Source organism: Hyla sarda, chromosome 8 (genome assembly GCF_029499605.1).
Source record: "Hyla sarda isolate aHylSar1 chromosome 8, aHylSar1.hap1, whole genome shotgun sequence".
NCBI classification, from domain to species: Eukaryota; Metazoa; Chordata; class Amphibia; order Anura; family Hylidae; genus Hyla; species Hyla sarda.
This window is the reverse complement of record NC_079196.1, coordinates 47,304,604-47,326,412: the sequence shown is the minus strand read 5'-3', so window position 1 is coordinate 47,326,412 and position 21,809 is coordinate 47,304,604. Positions and strand designations below refer to the sequence as shown.

The following is a 21,809-nucleotide window of genomic DNA, read 5'->3' as shown; positions in this document are numbered from 1 at the left end:
CCCATATCAGCCGCTCCAGTGTTCCAGGATTCTCATTTTGGCCATTTATTCTTACATGTGCGTCTTCCAGGTGACTGGGGATCCTCAAGTTCCCATGTCGGTCGCTCCGGTGTTCCGGGATTCCCCCTTTTAGGGTGTTCCGCTTCCTTCTTGGCCGTTATTCCTTCCGTCTCCTCCTTCGAGATCCATGTTCTCCCGAGGTGGAGGGCAATTTGGTCGTCCAGATCACGCTACTCGAGCTAATTTAGCCTCCCAGGTGCTTTCGGCAGACCCCTGGGACGGGGGTTTTCGGTCTGCAGCTGTGCACGTAATCCATTTTATGCACCAGGCCTCTCTAGAGCTGGTCCCCATCTTTCTTTCTTTTTTTTCAGTGTTTTTTTGGTCTCCACCTTCTGTGCACACCTTCTGCTCAGGCATACGCTGCTTTCCCTGGCTTTTTTCCACCATGTTCTCTTCAATCAGTTGACTCTGGATGGAGTTCTCTTCTTGTGCCCCTTTCCATTTTTGTTTCCTGGCCGGGCAAGCCCTCTGTCTGGTTCTGTGTTCCTTGGAGTTGATTTCCTACCTCCACCTGGGATGGTTCAGGCCCGTCTGGCTTCCTAGTCACCCTTTTCTTGTCTCTTTGTATGGACCATAGGTTTAGAGTCTCTACATTGGACGGTCTCTTCCTTTGGCGTCCTAGTTCTTCTCCATGGACGGGGGTTCTTCCAGGAGCTCAGTTTGTGGGCCTCCATTGTCTCTGCACGGGATCTCATCCGCAGACCTTACGGACGAGTGCGTTCGGTCTCTGGACTGATTCCCTTTCTCTGGTGGTTGTTTTTCCCACCCTAAGGGACTGCTTTGGTACGTCCCATCAGTATCTGTGTCCCCCAATGAAGAGTGACTGAGAAAATGAGATTTTTTTTGTACTACCATAAAATCTTTCTCGTAGCCTTCATTGGGGGACACCGCACCCACCCATTTCTTCGTTTTTTTTTTTTTGTCCGGATAAACTTTTCCGGTTCTTGTTTTTAAATTTTTTTTTTTTAGCTGGGATTCCTTTCTAGGGTCCTTTTGGACATATTTCTTTGTTGGCTTCTCCTACTGCTTTGTGACAAAACTGATTACCTCACTTCCAGTGGGTGGGTATATCCTGCCACTTTTTCCCCAATGAAGGCCAAAAATCTCCTTTTTCTTAATTTACTTTATAAAAAAACATTTCTAAAGATGTAAAAAGCTTCTTTAAAAAATAAAAAAAATAAAAAAAAAAAGATAGCAGCTACCAGGGGTCTCCATTGCTCTTATTTGATCATCATCCTAGTCGGGTCTGTCTTAGCAACAGAAAATTTGGATGGGTTTTCTGACCATTGGGGGTGTGAGGTTAAAATGCCATCGGGACCCGGGTAACTAGTCAATAGAGTTTGTCCTACCAGCTGGTCCCCGCCCTGCAAGCCCAGAGTGACTCTTCTCTCCCTATACACAGATGTCGCAATGTTCAGAAGCCCCATAGAATGAATGGAGCTTTGGCAATGCTGCTGTCCATTTTTTTCTTATTTCAACAGTTTGTTGATGTATACAGGCCACGGACAGCACAATTGTGATGTAAACCCAGATTTAATGAGCTACAGGGATCCCTTAACTTACAATGGCCTCAACATACAATAGTTCAAACATACAATGGTCTTTTCTGGACCATTGTAACTTGAAACTGGACTCAACATACAATGCTACGGACAGTCCAGATCTGCGAAACTTGTCCATGGCAGGAAGAACCGACCAATCAGAATAGGCATTCACTGATAAAACTCCTGTATTACTGAAGTGCATGCTCTGACTGGTGTCTGATAGCGCCTCCTACAGTACAGGGAGGTATTACATGTTCTGTACTCTTTACCTGTACCAGGGTTAGCTGCTCCTTTGGACACCAGGTGAGGGCGGCTCCATTTAGGACATTGTGTGTACTGTACAGGACCCTGAAGAAGCTCCTGTCCTCTACGTAGACAGTGATTACAGCTCCCAGTTCCCTTTCTTTTATATGTAAGGATTTGCTTTATCTATATTAGTTATTTAGTTATTTTTCTTTAATCCTCACTTTTTTCCTATTTTTAGATGATATTTTGGTGACTTCAGAACCAATTACCAGGTTTCCATAAAGTTATGGTCTCAACATACAATGGTTTCAACATACAATGGTCGTCCTGGAACCAATTAATATTGTAACTTGAGGGACCACTGTATTCCAAGATTAAAAATGATCCCTTATCCCCAGGACTAAGGAGGAGATTTATCAAAACCTGTCCAGAGGAAAAATTGCTGAGTTGCCCATAGCAACCAATCAGATTTCTTCTTTAATTTAAAAAAAAAAAAAAAGGCCTCTGTAAAATGAAAGAAGCGATCTGATTGGTTGCTATGGGTAACTCAGCAACTTTTCCTCTGGACAGGATTTGCTAAATTTCCCCCCAAGATGGTGAATGGAGTGGTCTAGCATGTCCACTTCTGCTCCATTCACCCGGGGCACAGTTGACCTTCATTATTATGATCAGCAGTGGTCCCAGAGGTCAGACCCCACTCTCATTTGCTGGTTATTCCCTATCCTGTAGTCAGGTGATAACATTTGATGAGGAGAATACCCCTTTAGGTTATTTCCTCAGCACTCTCTCAGGTACTCAGGCGGAAATGTCGGTTCAGGGAGACGCGAGAGATCGCCATGAAGCCGAGTGCTGGAATCACATTAGTTCTGACAGATCACGGCCGACGTGTTTGATTGTCTGACGGGAGGAAATTAAATTACCAGCTCTGGTCTTGCAGGGATTGGTTTTGAAAGGGTGGCTGGATCTGACCTGCGGGAGAGAAGCTTATGCTAAAAAGGCTCTGAAGTACTTAGAGGAAGGACTGCGTGAAGAGATGGACGTGTTCGCAATGATGGGAAAGGTAAGATCGTGAAATATGTGAGTTTTAATGGTAAAACGAATGTCAAGTAAATGGTTTCTAAAGGATGCACTTATACTTATTAACCCTGTTTTTACCTGTAGCTCACAGAACAGGTTTAGGATGGTTGGTGTCATACAGAATTTTTGGCAGTGGCATAACTCTAGAGCAGTGTTTCCCATCCAGTGTGCCTCCAGCTGTTGCAAAACTACAACTCCCAGTATGCCCGGACAGCCGTTGGCTGTCCGGGCATGCTGGAAGTTGTAGTTTTGCAACAGCTGGAGGCACACTGGTTGAAAAGCTCTGCCATAGAGACATGTCATAACTAGCTTCAGCCTCCTCAGATCAGCAGAACTGAGGAGCTGTGCTCCCAGCTGTACCAGGGATAACACTAGACTGACTGGAATCTGGGCATTTTTGCACTCCCTATCCTGGGAATAGGGGTGGTTCAGGATTACTCAAAGCATTTATTGGCTAAGAGATGGCATGCGACTAGATAGTGATTAAAACAGTTTTTCACAACATGTGTGCCTTCAGCTGTTGCAAAACTACAACTCCCAACATCCTGGGAGTTGTAGTTTTGCAACAGCTGAAGACACACTGGTTGGAAAGCACTGCCATAGAGCCATTAGCTAGTTTCAGCCTCTTCAGATCAGCACAACTGAGGAGCTGAGCTCCTGGCTGTTTCACTCCCTATCCTGGGAATAGGGGTGGGGCAGGCTTTCTCTTAGCATTCATTGGCTAAACAGTAGACATGTGACTGGATAGTGACAAACGGCTGTCTGGGTATGCTGGCAGTTGCAGTTTTGCAACAGCTGGAGGAACGCTGGTTGGGTAACTCTGCTCTAAAACAAGGTTGTCCAACTTGTGACTCTGGCTGTTGCAAAATGTTAGGAGTTGTAGTTATGCAACAGCCGGAGAGCCACAATTTGGGGAATGCAGATGTTGCGTGTTCACGGTGCAGATTTTCACACAAAATTTAGTGCGGAAACCTTGAGAATTCTGCACACAATCTGGGCCTCATTGTTTTCAATGGGAATCCACAGATTGTGTGTGAATATGGCTAAATCCACCGCCAGGACCCATGCAAAATCTGCAGCATACAAAGGGGAACATGTAGGAAATTATAAATGCTTAATAGTTTTGTTCGCATTTATGGTTTTTATTTCAGGTATTCTTATTCTGCGTTACATTTTTGGTATATGTTCCTGTTTTATATTCAAGGCTCTCTATTACGAGTTGCGACAGAATTATTCGTCAGCCTTGGAAGCGGTGAACAGAATCGTGGGCGGACATCCAGGCTTCACTCCGGCTCTTATTAAGAAAATGAAGCTGCATCTGGCCTTACAGGATTGGGAGCAGACGGTGGAGACAGCGCTAAGGTTCAGTATACAGCTTTACCGACACCAACGTGTCAAGTGCTTTTATTTCCAGATAGTCTGAGATAGTGAGAAACCCGTGGGCTGGTGGCATTTCAGTTTCTAGGAAAGCATTGAAGAACCAATTACGTCAGTAAATGGCGGATTCTGAGATACAGACGGTGTTCTTTGTAGTTTAAATGGATTTCAGGAAGCCGTGTGCTTTGTGTTTTATGTGTCAGGTGTAGATAAAATGATCCGTGTCTTTTGTTGCGGTCTCCTTATTAGCAATTGCTCCATTCATTGTGCTACAGGTAAGTGGTAAATTCACTGCAGAATTCACCAACCATGCCTTCCTGTAGTATTTAACACCTGAGGCATTTGTTCACACAGTGTATTCTGAGGCTCAAAAATACACTTGTTTAATAAAGCATCAAATTTTCATTTATTGTTTTTTTTATTTATTTATTTTATACACCTTTGTTTTAAAGCACATTTTTTTGTTACAATTTTAACCACTTAAGTACCTGTGTTCCCTTGTCCCACTCCCCTTCTATGATGCGGACTCAGGAGCTGAGCCCACGTCATAGCTGGGTGGTCCCGTGGCTAATGCTGGACATCACCAATGTTAAAGAGTACCTGTCATCAAACCATATTTTCTAAACTAACTCAGATTATATTCCCTAACTACTCCTAAGGCTAGGTTTCCACAAAGGTTTTTTTTCTGGCATTTTTTGGAGTCCGGCCATTGCCACTGTTTTTAAGACAAAGCCAGAAGTATATTCAGAAGGAATGGGAAATATAAACAAAGGACTTACACTTCTCCTTCCTTCTGGATCCACTTCTGGCTTTGGCTCAAAAACTGCAGTGGCAGTTTTCCCCAAAAAAAACGCCAGCAAATAATTGATAAGGAATGGGAAAATGCTGAGAAGAAATCTTTTTTTTCCTAAACTTCTTAAAAGGAAGTACCCCTTTGAGGAGTCATTTACTAAATCATGGGATAGAGCCCATTTTTTGCGCCACCAATTCTACTTTGTAAAGTCGTCAGTCATTTTGCCCAAAAATCTACGGTGAAACGGAAAAAAAAAATCATTGTGCGACAAAACAAAAAAAAAAACCGCCGTTTTGTAACTTTTGGGGGCTTCCGTTTCTACGTAGTACACTTTTTGGTAAAAATGACACCTTATCTTTATTCTGTAGGTCCATACAATTAAAATGATGCCCTACTTATATAGGTTTGATTTTGTCGCACTTCTGGAAAAAATCATAACTACATGCAGGAAAATGTATACGTTTAAAATTGTCATCTTCTGACCCCTATAACTTTTTTATTTTTCCGTGTTTGGGGCGGTATCATTTTTTGCGCCGTGATCTGAAGTTTTTAACGGTACCATTTTTGTATTGATAGGACTTATTGATCGCTTTTCATTCATTTTTAAATGATATAAAAAGTGACCAAAAATGCACTATTTTTGACTTTGGAATTTCTTTGGCGCGTACGCCATTGACCGAGCGGTTTAATTAATGATATATTTTTATAACTCGGACATTTCCGCACGCGGTGATACCATATATGTTTATTTTTATTTACACTTTTTTTTTTTTTATGGGAAAAGGGGGGTGATTCAAACTTTTAAATGATATTCATTCACTTTTTTTTTTACTTTTTTTTTTGCAGTGCACACACTGCACACACTGATCTTTATCATTGATCACTGGTTTCTCATAGGAAACCAGTGATCGATGATTCTGCCGCTTGACTGCTCATGTCTGGATCTCAGGCATTGAGCAGTCATTCGGCGATCGGACAGCAAGGAGGCAGGTAGGGGCCCTCATGCTGTCCTGTAAGCTGTTCGGGATGCCGCGATTTCGCTGCGGCTATCCCGAACAGCCCACTGAGTTAACCGGCATGGTTTCACTTTCGCTTTTAGTCGCGCGGCTAAAGGGTTAATATGATTATTGGCTCCTTTGGAGTACTTTTTGACTTTCAGCATTTCAACTCTTGATCACATTATATCTGGCTATGACAATGACCGATACCTTTTTTAAGTCTGTAAACCACATTTATAAGTTTTTTTTTTTTCTGCTGCTTGGCAGCTCTTGTCCTCTGGGTGGCAGTGTTGTTTTGTTTATGTCAGAAGCTCAGTCATTTGCTTTTGCCTTCTCTTTTTCTCTATATAACTAAAAGCAAACACACAAATATATAGGTTTTAAGTTACAAGGTTCACATAATTCTATAGGATATACCATGTGTAACATGCAGCTTCAGCTTGTCCAGACCAAATCATCTTATTGTTATACGATTTTAACTCATTGTTAATGCTGCATAATAAAGTGATTTTATGAATAGCTGGAGCACGCTACCCTCAGTTACAGCCCCATACTACGTGATAGGATTCACCTGCCTTTAGTATCCTCCCACATAAGCCTTCTCGGCCGCTCTGTCAAATGCATAAGTGTTAAGAGTCAGTGCATTCTCACATAAGAATCACTGCACCACTTTGTTAACCCATTTATTGCCAGAGGGGTCTATAGTTTGCTTAAAATAAACAACTTTAACATTTAAAGGGGAACTTTCGCCCAGTAGTTGGCTAACAAATTGATCAGATACGTATAGCATTACTTACGATTAGAGCAATGGTACCTGCGTCTGTGTTACGGTGGAAGAAACATCTATTAATGCTAGCCTAGGGAGTCAAAGAGGCGTGGCCAGGGCACTGCGACCACAGAGCAGGATTTTACTTGGGCTAAGAGAGCCCTAGCTATCAAAGAGGGAATGGGGTGAAAAAAGGAGGCATGTAGAGGCCTTGTGGCCCGGGGTACTGCAGTGACCCGTCTATGACTCTTTGACTCATCGAGTTAGTCTTAAAACACGTTTTTCCCCACTATGGCACCAACAGAGTTGCTACATTCAGTTGCCAATAATGCTGCATGAACATCTCAGCAGTCTCGGGGTGCATGCAATAAAAGAAGAATAAGAAGATATGGTGAGTGGCCGACGTTTTCTTTAATCTTCCTATTACGTTTCAGGGTGCATGCTCACCACGTTTTTGCAATACAGTTCCCGTATCAGGTTTTTGATGAAAAACGGATTCCTCCAAACCTGGACTAAACTGTATCAAAGCGTGTGTACAAATTTCAACCCGTATACGGTTTGAAAAATGATGTCCGGTTGCATCCATTTTTTTTTTTAAAGAAAAAAAGTATACGTTTTTAACTTTTCACTCATTTTGAATAAAGTTTTACTTGTTTGATTGAAATTCCAAGAAAAAAAAATTGTGCAAAATTCTAAAACCGTATGGTGCAAACCGGATGGAACCGTATGCACATAGGGGTCTGTACGGTTTCCAGTGACTCCCATGTTAATAATAATAAAAAAAAAAAAAAAAAAAAAAAGACATACATTTTTTCACCCGGACCAAAAAAACGTGGTAGTCTACAGTTTTGGGTACAGGTAAAAAAACGGACTAAACCGGATGATGCGTTCAACATACGGTTTACAATGTTAAGTCAATGCATATGGTTTTCTATAAGGTTCCGTACGGTTTTTAACTTAAAAACTGTATAGCAAAAACGTGGTGTGCATGCACCCTCAGCACGTCTCAGACCTGTCTCTGTTTTTTTTAATGCACAGCAGTGCCCCAAAGCCACCTGGCCATGCAAGGAACTGCAGCCGGCCCCATTCACTGGAATAGAGCAGTGATGCAGTTCTGCACAGTAGGTGGCTGTCATGGTGGCTGGGTACTGCTGTGCAGACAAAGATTAGTAAGGGGCCTCCATGCTAAATTAGCACTGTAGTCTGTTTACTCTCAGAATCAATATGGGTTCCAGAGATCGGACCCTTAGTGATGCCATCACTGTTCTCAACCGCAATGCCTCCAGCTGCTGCAAAACTACAACTCCCAGCATGCCCGGACAGCCAAAGGCTGTCCGGGCATGCTGGGAGTTATAGTTTTGCATATGCTGGTGGCACGTTGATTGGGAAACACTGCCCTATGGGATGGGGATATCCCTTTAAATCAATCTGCTATGTAGTGGTAGGCTCAGACATTGAGGCTCTTCTGTGATGTATCACACACCCACATATTAAGCATATACAACACGTCGGGGAAAGATGAAGTAATGCTATTTCTGCTCGGCTGTAAGATCATGCATATTCATCGTAAAGCAGAGAAAGAAGCTTCCTTCACAGTTCACGTTTTGCTCTTATCTGATTCGCAACATAGGTTAAAGGTATTCTCCACTGGAAACATATTTCTTTTATTTTTAAAAATTTTTTTAAATCAACTGACGGCAGAAAGTTAAACAGATTTGTAAATGAAATACAAAGAAAGTGTGTATGTACTCACCACTCAGCGGAGGTAGACACGTGCGGATCACGGGGCGCTGGATCTCGGCATCGGCACGTATTGGTAGTGCTCGGAGACAATGCCGGCCGTTTTGCACGTGAGTGCATGCTTCTTCCGGCCTAGTCTTTCTTTGTATTTGATTTATAGATACTTAAAGGAGATGTCCGGTGCTCACTTTTCTTATTGTATCCGTTCCAGGCTGCAAAAAAAAAAAAAAAAAAAGCTTTCTCTTACCTGCATACGCTCCCCCCGAGCTCCGGTACAGGTGTTCGGTCCCCGGGCTGTATTCTTCTTACTTCCTGTTAGACCGGCACGTCACACGGAGCTTCAGCCTATCACTGGGCGAGGCGGGACATCGCTGCGGCCGGTGATGGGTTGAAGCTCCGTGTGACGTGCCGAGCTAACAGGAAGTAAGAAGAATACAGCCCAGGGACCAAACAACTGTACTGAAGCACCGGGGGAGCCTAGGCAGGTAAGAGAAAATGTTTCTTTTATTTTTCAGCCCGGAACGGATAAAATAAGAAATGTGAGCACCGGACATCTCCTTTAACCTTGAGTATATGCACCCCGCAAGAGGTACCGAACTAGGTCGCCGGGACTGAGGTATACACCAGATACAGGTGAAGTTGCCCTCCAGTGTGCCCTCCCCTTTCTGTCTCATTATACAGATTTGTAAATGACTGCTGTATGATCCACTGGAAGTTCTTTTCTTTTTGAATGTCCTTTCTGTTTGACCACAGTGCTCTCTGCTGACACCTTTTAGGAACTGTCCAGAGTAGGAGCAAATCCCCATAGAAAACCTCTCCTGCTGTGGACAGTTCCTGACATGGACAGAGGTGTCAGCAGAGAGCTCTGAGGTAAGACAAAGGAAATTCAAAGAGCAAAGCACTTCCTGTGGAGCATACAGCAGCTGATTAGTACTGGAAGGATTAAGATTTTTTTAATAGAAGTAATTTACAAATATTTTTATCTTTCTGGCCCCAGTTGAAAAAAAAAAAGAATTTTTTTCCAGTGTGCCTTTGCTCCCTGGTACTTAAGGACTGGACCGGGGTGACTGCTGATATCTATCAGCAGGCACCCCGTGCAAATGCCCAGGGGGGTCATTAGACCCCCCCATGTCGGCGATCGCCGCAAATCACCAGTGAATTCACACCGGCGATTTGCGCCGATTACAGGTCTCCGGTGACCCGGAAAATAAGGGGGATTGGGGTTGTCTAAGACACCCACGATCCCCCTGAAGGGATAGGAGGGAGGTGCCACACCTCCTATCCCTGCTATTGGTCGTCCAGGAGCAACGACCAATAGCAGATCGGGGGCTGGGGGTTAACTTTCGGTTTCCCCGTTCTGCTCACCCACAATAGGCCGGGCAGAATGAGGAAACCGAGGAGGACCAGCAGAAGAGGACGGCGATGTGGCTCCCTGGATACTACGGAAGCCGGTGAGTTGCCTAGCAACATCTGGAGGGCTACAGTTTGAGACCACTATACAGTGGTCTCTAAACTGTAGCCCTCCAGATGTTGCAAAACTACAACTCTCAGCATGCCCAGACAGCTGTTTGCTGTGTGGACATGCTGGGATTTGTAGTTTTGCAACAGCGTGAGGGCTACAGTTTGGAGATCACTGTGCAGTGGTCTCTAAACTGTAGCCCTCCAGATGTTGCAAAACTGCAAATCCCAGCAAGCCCAAACAGCTGTCTCGGCATGCTGGGAGTTTTAGTTGCGTACCTCCAGCTGTTGTATAACTACATCTCCCAGCATGCCCTTCGGTGATCAGTACATGCTGGGAGTTGTAGTTTTGCAACAGCTGGAGGTACACTGGTTGGAAAATACTGAGTTAGGTAACAGAACCTAACTGAAGGTTTTCCAACCAGTGTGCCTCCAGCTGTTGTATAACTACATCTCCCAGCATGCCCTTCGGTGATCAGTACATGCTGGGAGTTGTAATTTTGAAACAGCTGGAGGTTTGCCCCACCCCATGTGAATGTACAGAGTACAATCACACGAGCAGGTTTACAGTGAGTTTCCTGCCTCAAGTTTGAGCGGCGGCAAATTTTTCATCGCAGCGCAAACTCCTAGGGGGAAACTCACTGTCAACCTCAGCCAGTGCGAATATACCCTAAAAACACTGCACTACACTAACACATAATAAAGGGTAAAACACTACATATACACCCCCTTACACTGCCCCCCCCCCCCCTAATAATAATGAAAAACGTATTGAACGGCAGTGTTTCCAAAACTGCTGTTGCAAAACTGCTGTTGCAAAACCACTCCCAGCATTTCCGGACAGCCACTGACTGTCCAGGCATGCTGGGAGTTTAGCAACAGCTGGAGGCACCCTGTTTGGGAATCACTGGCATAGAATACCCCTATTTTTTTCATCAAATTTTTGAATTTTTCACCAGGAAATGATGCAATTGACAAAATTTTACCATTAACATAAAGTAGAATTTGTCACGAAAAAAACAATGTCTGAATCAGAATGAAAGGTAAAAGCATCCCAGAGTTATTAATGCTTAAAGTGACAGTGGTCAGATGTTTAAAAAACGCTCTGGTCCTTAAGGCCAAAATGGGCCTGGTCCTTAAGGGGTTAAAGAAATACTCTGACTGGAGGAGAAATCTTTCTAATCTTAAACCTACGTCCCACCTGATCATCTGCCTTTTAGTTTATTTGTTATACTTTTGTTTGCACATGTCACCTATCACATGTTCCTTTTACTTACAGATATAGGAGCCCATTTATTAAACTCTGTTTTATTTCCCAAAGCGACCAATCACAGCTCAGCTTTCACTTTACCAGAGCAATTTGAGAAGTAAATGCTCCGATGGTTGCTATGGGCGATCTCAATAGGATTCTGCCGCTTAGTGCACAACATGGAAGTACCGCACGGAACTTCCGACACCTATATGTATTTTGTCGAAAGAATGAACATGTTCTGGTTTGGAAATGCCCCATAAGTCAATGGTACTTTTTATTTCTCAAACTTATTTCCGCAGTGGCATTCTGCGCAAAATAAGCTCCGTTTCTGGAAGGCGCGGCTCTGCTTAGGAAATTTAGCAGGGACATTCCTTGTCGAATTTGCTCAGTGTGCATAGGCCCTAAGGGCCCATCCACCCTGCTGAATTTCTGCCCCAAAAAAGGCAGCTTTCAGCAGAGTCCTATTGTTTTCAATAGAATTCTGCTGCATCGTTCACACTGCAGAATTTTTATGGCAGAAAACTCTGCAACGGAAATTCAAGACTCAGGACCTACGAAAAGAATGAACAGGTCGGTTCTTTTGGCGGACTACGTTGCCGTCTATCGAGACAGCACATGTCCGCATGATCCTATCGCTGATGTGTTTTGGCGGCGTATGCTGCAGACAGAACCTTCACCCGGAATATCTCCGGGCAAAGATTCTACAGTGTGGACGGGCCCTAAGACAACTTGGTAAAGCTGCGCCATAGTGTCTGAATAGACAGAATGAGGAGATTTATCAGAACCTTTCTAGAAGGAAAATTTGTTGCGTTTCCCATAGCAACCAATCAGATTGCTTCTTTCATTTTTAAGAAAAGGGCCTCTGAAAAATAAAGGAAGTGATCTGATTGGTTGCTATGGGCAACTCAACTCAGCAACTTTTCCTCTGGACAGGTTTTGATAAATCTCCCCCATATATCATTATTATTGGGGGGTGGGGGGAGTCAGTGGGTCCAAAATTTGGCATGCAATAGAGACATAAAATTCTGGTACAATTTATAATGTTACAGCGGCAGGATAAACGTTCAAACTCTTGGCAACTCCGTAGCCCACTTTATCTGCGGACTGGGAAGTTGCTGGGAGTTTGAACATGTATCGTGCTGCTGCAACAACATTATAGCTGCCCTTGGTATACATATCTACAGTTGTATGTATAACATTTTTGCTATATTTCCTCCTACTTATACATTGTATGACAACCTAACATAATCCCATACCAGTTCTGTACTAGTACTGTACATGTATGGTAAAATATAGATGTGTGTGTGTGTATATATATATATATATATATATATATATATATATATATATATATATATATATACACATAACTCAACGTGTGTGTGTGTGTGTGTATGTTCCACAAAAACGTCCAAACGGCTGAAGATATTAACATGAAACTTGGTCACATGTTACTTATATGTCTACAACAAGCATAGGATAGGTGATTTAACCCTTACCCAACCCCATTTGCCAGGGTCGGGGTTTTTGTTTAAAGGCCCATACAAGTCTATGGGAAATATATGTTCCAGCATAACTTCCAAACAGCTGGAGATATTTCAATAATACTTGGCACACATGTTACTTATATGTCTACAACAAACATAGGATAGGTGATTTAACCCTTACTCACCCCTATTTGCCAGGGGCGGGGTTTTTGTTTAAAGGCCCATACAAGTCTATGGGAAATATGTTACTGCATAACTTCCAAACGGCTTGAGATATTTCAATAATACTTGGTCACATGTTACTTATATGTCCACTTAAAATATAGGATAGTTAATTTAACCCTTAACTACCCCCATTTGTGAGTGTTGGGGTTTTTGTTTAAAGTCCCATGCAAATCCAATGGGAAATGTATGTTCCCACATAACTTCTGTACGGCTGGAGATATTTCAATACCTGGTACACATATTATGGGTCGGGATATGAGGACGGGATGAGAGGTCGAGATAGGTCGGGATAGGAGGTGGAGATAGGCGGTCGGGATAGGAGGTGGAGATAGGAGGTCGGGATATGGGGTTGGGATATGAAGTCAAAAGCTTTCTCCTTTGTTGATTTTCCTCCCCAACAAGGATGAGGAAGGGAAAAACCGGGCAACGCCGGGTACTCAGCTAGTGTGTGTGTGTGTATGTATGTATGTGTATATAATAATTTTTTTTTTTTTTCCAGACAACACCTTCTATATAATTTCTGAATATTCGTGAAGTGTCTAAAGTTTTACCATTTTCTCCCATAGGTTACTACAGAAGGACAGTCATAACCTAGAAGCCATCAGAATGCTGGGCATACATTGCTTGTGCAGAGAAGGAAACGTTCATGAGGTAAGAATAGAGGCAGTGTCACCAGCCTTTCTGTGGCATTGCTCAGACTCTTTAAAAAGAGTTTTGCATTGTAAAAAAATAAAGATCATATTTTGTGCTTTCTATATGTAAACCTATACCTTACTTTTCATGGTGTTCACTATATCACTAGTACTGGGTTATTGCAGTGGGGGAAAAAACGTTTTTTGGAGGCGCTGTGCAGTTTGTAGAGCAACGAAGCAAGACACGAGCAGCACAGGACAATGAATGATTTTATTTTTGTAATGGGGACAACGAGTTCCGGCATTCATAACACAGACCACGCCAGCACACATCTGTCCGGACCAGCACCCCAGCAAGCAGCACAATCTGTTCCTGGGAATTGTTAGTGGACCTGAGGAAGGCATTGGTGAATGCCGAAACGAGTTGTCCCTATTACAAAGATAAAATCATTCGTTGTCCTGTGCTGCTCATGTCTTGCCTCGTTGCTCTACAAACTGTGCAGCGCCTCCCAAAAAACCTTTTTTCCCCCCGCTGCAATAACCCACTACGTTCTAACATCGGCCTCCAATCGGGTAGCCCGATACCGATCGGAGTACAGCAGCCAGTACCTACAACCGTCTCTGCCATCAGCCACGATTACAAAGGTCGGTGTATCACTTTAGTGTGGTGGAGGGTGCCTGCCAGTGAATATACCTGTACAGCGAGCACCCCCTTGTTTGTTTTGTATCTCTCCTTTCAAGCTCCATATCACTAGTATTGAGTCATTCAGCTCAGTAGTTTCATGCTTTACAATATGGCTACATGACAGCAGTTTGCCTTGTTGGTGGAGTTGACTCTATTCATCTAATTTTCTGTTTTATCTCCAGGCGTCAACGAAACTGGGAGATTTAATCCACACTCTGGATCGGTTTGAACCGCACAACGCACACCTGTACTATAGCATGTCTCTGGCCTTCAGCAGAATGGTACGGGAATGACCTGAGGGGTACTCCGCCCCTAGACCTATTATCCCCTAACCAAAGGCGGCGGGACCCCCGCGATCTCTGTGCTGAATCTGGCGTTTGTATAGAGCAGTGGTCTTCAACCTGCGGACCTCCAGATGTTGCAAAACTACAACTCCCAGCATGCCCGGACAGCCAACGGCTGTCCGGGCATGCTGGGAGTTGTAGTTTTGCAACATCTGAAGGTCCGCAGGTTGAAGACCACTGGTATAGAGCGTCGGGTTCAGCGCCGGAGGCTCGTGACGTCACGACCGCACCTCCGCTCATGATTTCACGGACACACACCCTCAATGCAAGTCTATGCACAATTTTGTGGGGCAATCATTTTTTCGCCATTTACAATTTGCTAAAACTGACATACTTACTTTATTCTATGGGTCAGTATGATTCCACTGATACCAAACCTGGATAATTTGTTTCACTTTATTGCTTAAAGGAAAACTGTCAGCAAGTTCACCCACACTAAACCTAATACACACTGGGTTATAGTGTGGGTAAAGGGGGGGCGGGCTAAAGCACCTTCCTCCGGGACTCAAAGTATGACTGCCAGCGGGGGACACGCCTTCAGAGCGCAACTAAGGGGGTGAATTACGGGATTTTACAGGACGAAAACTCGGCAGCAACCCAACAAAAAATGTAAGTGACCCCCTGTGTGGACTCCTGTTCACCCACACTATAACCCAGTATATTGTGTTTAGGGGGGGGTGAACCTGCTGACAGTTTTCCTTTAAACAACCTCTCCCCCCAAAAAAACTTGAAAAAATGCAAAAACTTAAAACACTGTGTAGTTCTGGCTTTTTGATCACTTTATATTACATTTTTTCGGGGATCTGATGTGATCAAAAATTTCCAATTTTTTTTTATTTTTTATCTGTGTTATCTCCAATCAATTGCTACAGCCTGCCAAAGGCAAGCTGCATCAATCACAGAGCCAGGGAAGACCCATAGGGACAGGTAAGGCCCCAGCCTTCTCCAGCAACCCATCGGCCCCCCCTGCGATTACATCGGGTTGCCGATGGGACCACTAGACACCAGCAATTACTGTTTAATGTCGTGATCGCAATTGATCAAGGCATTTAACCATTTCATTTACTGACATCGGATCAATCTCTAATTTCCATCATTACCGGCAGATGTCCCCTGCTGATAGCGGCGCGCATCTGCCGGTTATCATGCGGACCTGACTCCCGGACCCGCGTCATGTTCCCCTCACCGGACTCATGACTTACCGGTAAAACATGGGTCAGGAAGGGGTAATAAGGTTAGTGGGTTACATGGACTGTACTGTGTATACTGGATCCTATAATTAACCCCTTCTTGTAAAATCATTTGTACGTACTTCACAGGAAGGGTCCCTTTTCTTACATTCTATCTCTGGACTGTTTCTTGTATTGCAGGCCAGTCCTATGCGACACTGTATCTACTAAACCTGTCAGGGGCCAGTGGTGCTGCTACTTCCTTCTTTGCAGTGATCGGTGGCGCTTTGTAATACTCTGGTTTACCCTGATGGTATATTGATGCTATAACCCAGTGTTTCCCAACCAGTGTGCGTTTGGCTGTCCGGGCATGCTGGAAGTTGTAGTTTTGCAACAGCTGGAGGCACCCTGGTTGAGAAACATTAAAGGGGTTATCCAGGAAAAAATTTTTTTTTTTTTATATATCAACTGTCTCCAGAAAGTTAAACAGATTTGTAAATTACTTCTATTAAAATAATCTTAATCCTTTCAGTACTTATGAGCTGATGAAGTTGAGTTGTTCTTTTCTGTCTAAGTGCTCTCTGATGACACGTGTCTCGGGAACCGCCCAGTTTTGATGCAAATCCCCATAGCAAACCTCTTCTACTCTGTGCAGTTCCCGAGACAAGCAGAGATGTCAGCAGAGAGCACTGTTGCCAGACAGAAAACAACAACTCAACTTCAGAAGCTGATAATTATTGAAAGGATTAAGATTTTTTTATAGAAGTAATTTACAAATCTGTTTAACTTTCTGGAGCCAGTTGATATAAAATTTTTTTGTTTTTCCTGGAATACCCCTTTAATATCACTTTAGGATATGTCATCCATAACCCTATTCATTGAATAGAACAGCTGAAAAACTCCTCAAAACCATTAGTTGTTTTCATTTACATTTTGTGAATGAGACTTGACTCAAATATGTAAGCGAAGAAGTATGAAAGCCTCTCCTTATTCTTCCCTAGTGTGAACGCAACCAGCTCATCCTTCAGCAAACCCAAACCTTGGTGGAGCGTGCGGTCAATTTGGCTCCACATGATGCCACAATGGCCACGGAGCTCGGTTATCAACTGGGTCTACAAGGTCGGATTAAGGAAGCATTAAAGTGGTACAAAGCCGCCATGACCCTCGATGAGTCAAGTGTCTCTGCACTTACTGGTGAGAAGTTCTTAAGATTCTAGTACAGTGTTCCTAACCAGTGTGCCTCCAGCTGTTGCAAAACTACAACTTTCAGCATGCCCGGACAGCCAACGGCTGTCCGGGCATGCTGGGAGTTGTAGTTTTGCAACAGCTGGAGGCACACTGGTTAGGAAACTCTAGCATAGTAGAATAAATACTTTCCTGTCATCCTCATGCCCTCTTTTTAGGCAATGAATCCAGAAATTTGTGCACACATTTGTATGTTTGGCGGAGAGGGATAAACAAAGACGTGTTATATTTTGCTTTACACAAAAACTTGTTCCCGAAACAGATGTCATTTTTGATGGGTAGTTAGATCAGAATTCCTGTTGATCCAAGTCCACTTTAGTGTAATGCAGACCTTTCCAGGAAAGTAAAGAAAATAAGCCTCGAGATGCCTCAGGAGATGGTGGTCACCCTTCTGCCAACTTTCACATACACATTAAGTAATTTTCCGAAAACTTTCTGTAAACAGAACACTCCTGTATGTGAACGCTTTGAATGGATGTATATAGGAGAAGCTTTCCAGCCCTTGCATCACTGTAACTCCTGAATAAACTAAAATGAGGTTTGGAAGTTAGAGAACCACAAATCCTAAACCAGTGTTTCCCGACCAGGGTGCCTCCAGCTGTTGCAAAACTACAACTCCCAGCATGCCCGGCTGTCCGGGAATGCTGGGAGTTGTAGGTTTGCAACAGGGAGGCACCCTGATTGGGAAACACTGTCCTAGACAGTAAGAAACGACTCCCTGTGGGAGAAATCCAGCACTGAAGTCTCCAGTCAGGATATATAAAAATAGAAAGCTCTATTATTTATTTATTTATTTTTTAAGTTAAGTTTTATTAAAGGGGTATTCCAGGCCAAAACTTTTTTTATATATCAACTGGCTGCGGAAAGTTAAACAGATTTGTAAATTACTGCTATTAAAAAAATCTTAATCCTTCCAATAGTTATTAGCTTCTGAAGTTGAGTTGCTGTTTTCTGTCTAACTGCTTTCTGATGACTCATGTCCCGGGAGCTGTCCAGCTCCTATGTGGATATTCTCCCATCATGCACAGCTCCCGGGACGTGACATCATCATTGAGCAGTTAGACAGAAAACTTCAGAAGCTAATAACTATTGGAAGGATTAAGATTTTTTTAATAGAAGTAATTTACAAATCTGTTTAACTTTCCGGAGCCAGTTGATATATTAAAAAAAGTTTTTCCTGGAATACCCCTTTAAGATTGAACAATTTTACATGTAACAGTCAGTAGTCGTCAGACGTCTTATAATGGTTAGCCAAGTTATCAGGTACAGAATAAAGCAAGGCGACAAGAATAGAACACCGCTAACTTGCATATATACGTGTCTAATGACCGGTGTTCTGGTTGACAAACAGCAAGGCAGTGAAGAAATCAGTCAAAACTTCATAAAGGGTATTTTTGGAGAGAAGAAAGCTTTATTTCATCTTCTTAAAGGGGTACTCCGGTGAAAACCTTTTCTCTTTTAAATCAACTGGTGGCAGTAAGTTAAACATATTTGTAAATTATTCCTATTAAAAAATCTTAATCCTTCCAGTACTTATTAGCTGCTGAATGCTACAGAGGAAATTCCTTTCTTTTTGGAACACTGATGACATCACGAGCACAGTGCTCTCTGCTGACATCTCTGTCCATTTTAACAACCATGCATAGCAGATGTTTGCTAAGGGCAGCATGGTGGCTCAGTGGTTAGCAGTGCTGGGGATTTGGGTTCAAATCCCACTAAGGACAACAATAAATAAAGCGTTATTATTATAATAACGTCAGCAGAGAGAACTGTGCTCGTGATGTCATCAGAGATCATTCCAAAAAGAAAAGAATTTCCTCTGTAGTATGCTTCGTCCGGCCATGACCCATACTGCCTGTGACTGCCTTATATACAAGTGAACCTAGTGCTTCACCTATCACGCACCTGAACATCTCCCACATGATCAGGTGACGTGATAGGGGGGAGGTGTGTTAAAAGCAAAGATAGTTAGAAGCATGCTGAGAGCTCCGTTTTGTCGTTTAACCCTATGTTGCCTGTGGCATTAGTTTTAATGATCCATAGTGTCTCCACTCGTAATAATTTCAATTCTATTCGTTCATACTTATTACACGACACTTTTTCTAAGCCTACAAAGCGTAGTACATCAGGGTTATTATTATGGGCTTCTCTTACGTGGGCCTGCAGACGGGACGCTCCTGGCTTTCCAGCGCGTATGGTATAAAAATGTTCCCTAATACGCATCTGGAGCTGGCGTTTCGTCTGGCCCCCGTAGAAGAAGCCACAGGGACATATTATAGCATAGACAACATTTTTCGTACGACAGGTAATTAACTCTTTAATAGTATGAAAGACTGCTCCTAGCCTTACGTGTTTAGTTTCCCAGCAATATCTGCATTGATTGCAGTTTTTACACTGGTAGGTACCTTTAGGTGTGATGTCACTAAGCCAGGTTTCTTTTTTCGCTGATGTAATGTTACTCTTAGATTTATTTCTCAATTTATCTCCTATGGTGAGGTTCCTTCTGTATGTTATGCGTGGTTTGTTTTCTGCTCTTTTTTTCAAATCCTCATCGGCTTCTAATAGAAACCAGTTTCTACGTATAGCTCGCTCTATCACTGGATTCATAGGAGTGTTTTGGAATACAAAGGTGAATCTTTCTTTTAGATTTTCCAACTTAAGTGGATTTTTATTTTTAAGTAGATCTTCCCTCTTAGTTATCTCTGCTTTATTTCTACCATAATTTATTACATCATCAGGATAGTTGCGTTTTTTTAACCTTGTTACTAACTCATTAGCCTGTATTACATAAGTATCATTTTTACTGTTATTTCTTTTTAGGCGAATAAATTGCCCATATGGAATGTTCTTTTTTGTCATAAATCTGTGGGAGCTATTAAAATGTAGCAGTGTGTTTTTAGCTACTGTTTTCCTGTAATTTTCAGTAATTATACAGTTCCCTTCAATAAGGAGTTTTAGATCCAGAAACTCTAAAGTCTTGCCTCCATAGTTATTGGTGAAATGCATATTCACGCTATTGTTATTCAAGTATGTTGTGAACTCATTAAATAAAGCTTGCGTGCCGGTCCATATTAGGATGATATCGTCAACATAGCGATAATACATTTTTTTGAAAGGGAGATATGGATTAGTGGTACTGTATATAAACCGATTTTCAAAACTACTCAAAAATAACTCCTTATTGAAGGGAACTGTATAATTACTGAAAATTACAGGAAAACAGTAGCTAAAAACACACTGCTACATTTTAATAGCTCCCACAGATTTATGACAAAAAAGAACATTCCATATGGGCAATTTATTCGCCTAAAAAGAAATAACAGTAAAAATGATACTTATGTAATACAGGCTAATGAGTTAGTAACAAGGTTAAAAAAACGCAACTATCCTGATGATGTAATAAATTATGGTAGAAATAAAGCAGAGATAACTAAGAGGGAAGATCTACTTAAAAATAAAAATCCACTTAATAAGTTGGAAAATCTAAAAGAAAGATTCACCTTTGTATTCCAAAACACTCCTATGAATCCAGTGATAGAGCGAGCTATACGTAGAAACTGGTTTCTATTAGAAGCCGATGAGGATTTGAAAAAAAGAGCAGAAAACAAACCACGCATAACATACAGAAGGAACCTCACCATAGGAGATAAATTGAGAAATAAATCTAAGAGTAACATTACATCAGCGAAAAAAGAAACCTGGCTTAGTGACATCACACCTAAAGGTACCCACCAGTGTAAAAACTGCAATCAATGCAGATATTGCTGGGAAACTAAACACGTAAGGCTAGGAGCAGTCTTTCATACTATTAAAGAGTTAATTACCTGTCGTACGAAAAATGTTGTCTATGCTATAATATGTCCCTGTGGCTTCTTCTACGGGGGCCAGACGAAACGCCAGCTCCAGATGCGTATTAGGGAACATTTTTATACCATACGCGCTGGAAAGCCAGGAGCGTCCCGTCTGCAGGCCCACGTAAGAGAAGCCCATAATAATAACCCTGATGTACTACGCTTTGTAGGCTTAGAAAAAGTGTCGTGTAATAAGTATGAACGAATAGAATTGAAATTATTACGAGTGGAGACACTATGGATCATTAAAACTAATGCCACAGGCAACATAGGGTTAAACGACAAAACGGAGCTCTCAGCATGCTTCTAACTATCTTTGCTTTTAACACACCTCCCCCCTACCACGTCACCTGATCATGTGGGAGATGTTCAGGTGCGTGATAGGTGAAGCACTAGGTTCACTTGTATATAAGGCAGTCACAGGCAGTATGGGTCATGGCCGGACGAAGCACACCAAGTGTGCGAAACTAGAGCTCGGTCGCCACCACTTGTCCCCCCACTCCCCTCTCTTCTGTACCCCGCATGTGAGTATGTCTCAATAAAGAAGACCCTGCAGCCACACTGGTGAGTGCCGATATTTTCATTTCTCTTCACGGATATCATGAACTTTGCTTATTATAGTATCTGAGCACCACCAGAGCATTACAGCTACACCAACTCCCACCTGCCATTCCTAATCCAGCACACTCACGCAGTGCCGCACTTCCTCCTTTGTGAAATATACAAATATGTTTAACTTTCTGCCACAGTTGATTTAAAAGAAAAAAGTTTCACCGGAGTACCACTTTAAAACCATTGCAAAATGGGGGGGGGGGGGGGGGGGGGGGAGGACAAAATAGCATTTAAAACACTGAGGCGTT

General features: G+C 42.7%; 1 protein-coding gene across 1 annotated transcript in view; it reads left to right on the top strand.

Annotated features, from left to right (window-relative positions):
• Positions 1 to 17,070, top strand: part of TTC21B (tetratricopeptide repeat domain 21B) — a 29,561-nt gene extending 12,491 nt beyond the window's left edge. The window contains exons 5-9 of the mRNA XM_056536632.1: positions 2,788 to 2,910; positions 4,132 to 4,289; positions 13,590 to 13,674; positions 14,523 to 14,621; positions 16,855 to 17,070. Coding sequence (XP_056392607.1) covers positions 2,788 to 2,910; positions 4,132 to 4,289; positions 13,590 to 13,674; positions 14,523 to 14,621; positions 16,855 to 17,070 — 681 coding nt within the window. The remainder of the gene's footprint in view (positions 1 to 2,787; positions 2,911 to 4,131; positions 4,290 to 13,589; positions 13,675 to 14,522; positions 14,622 to 16,854) is intronic.
• Positions 17,071 to 21,809: the final 4,739 nt, after the last annotated feature.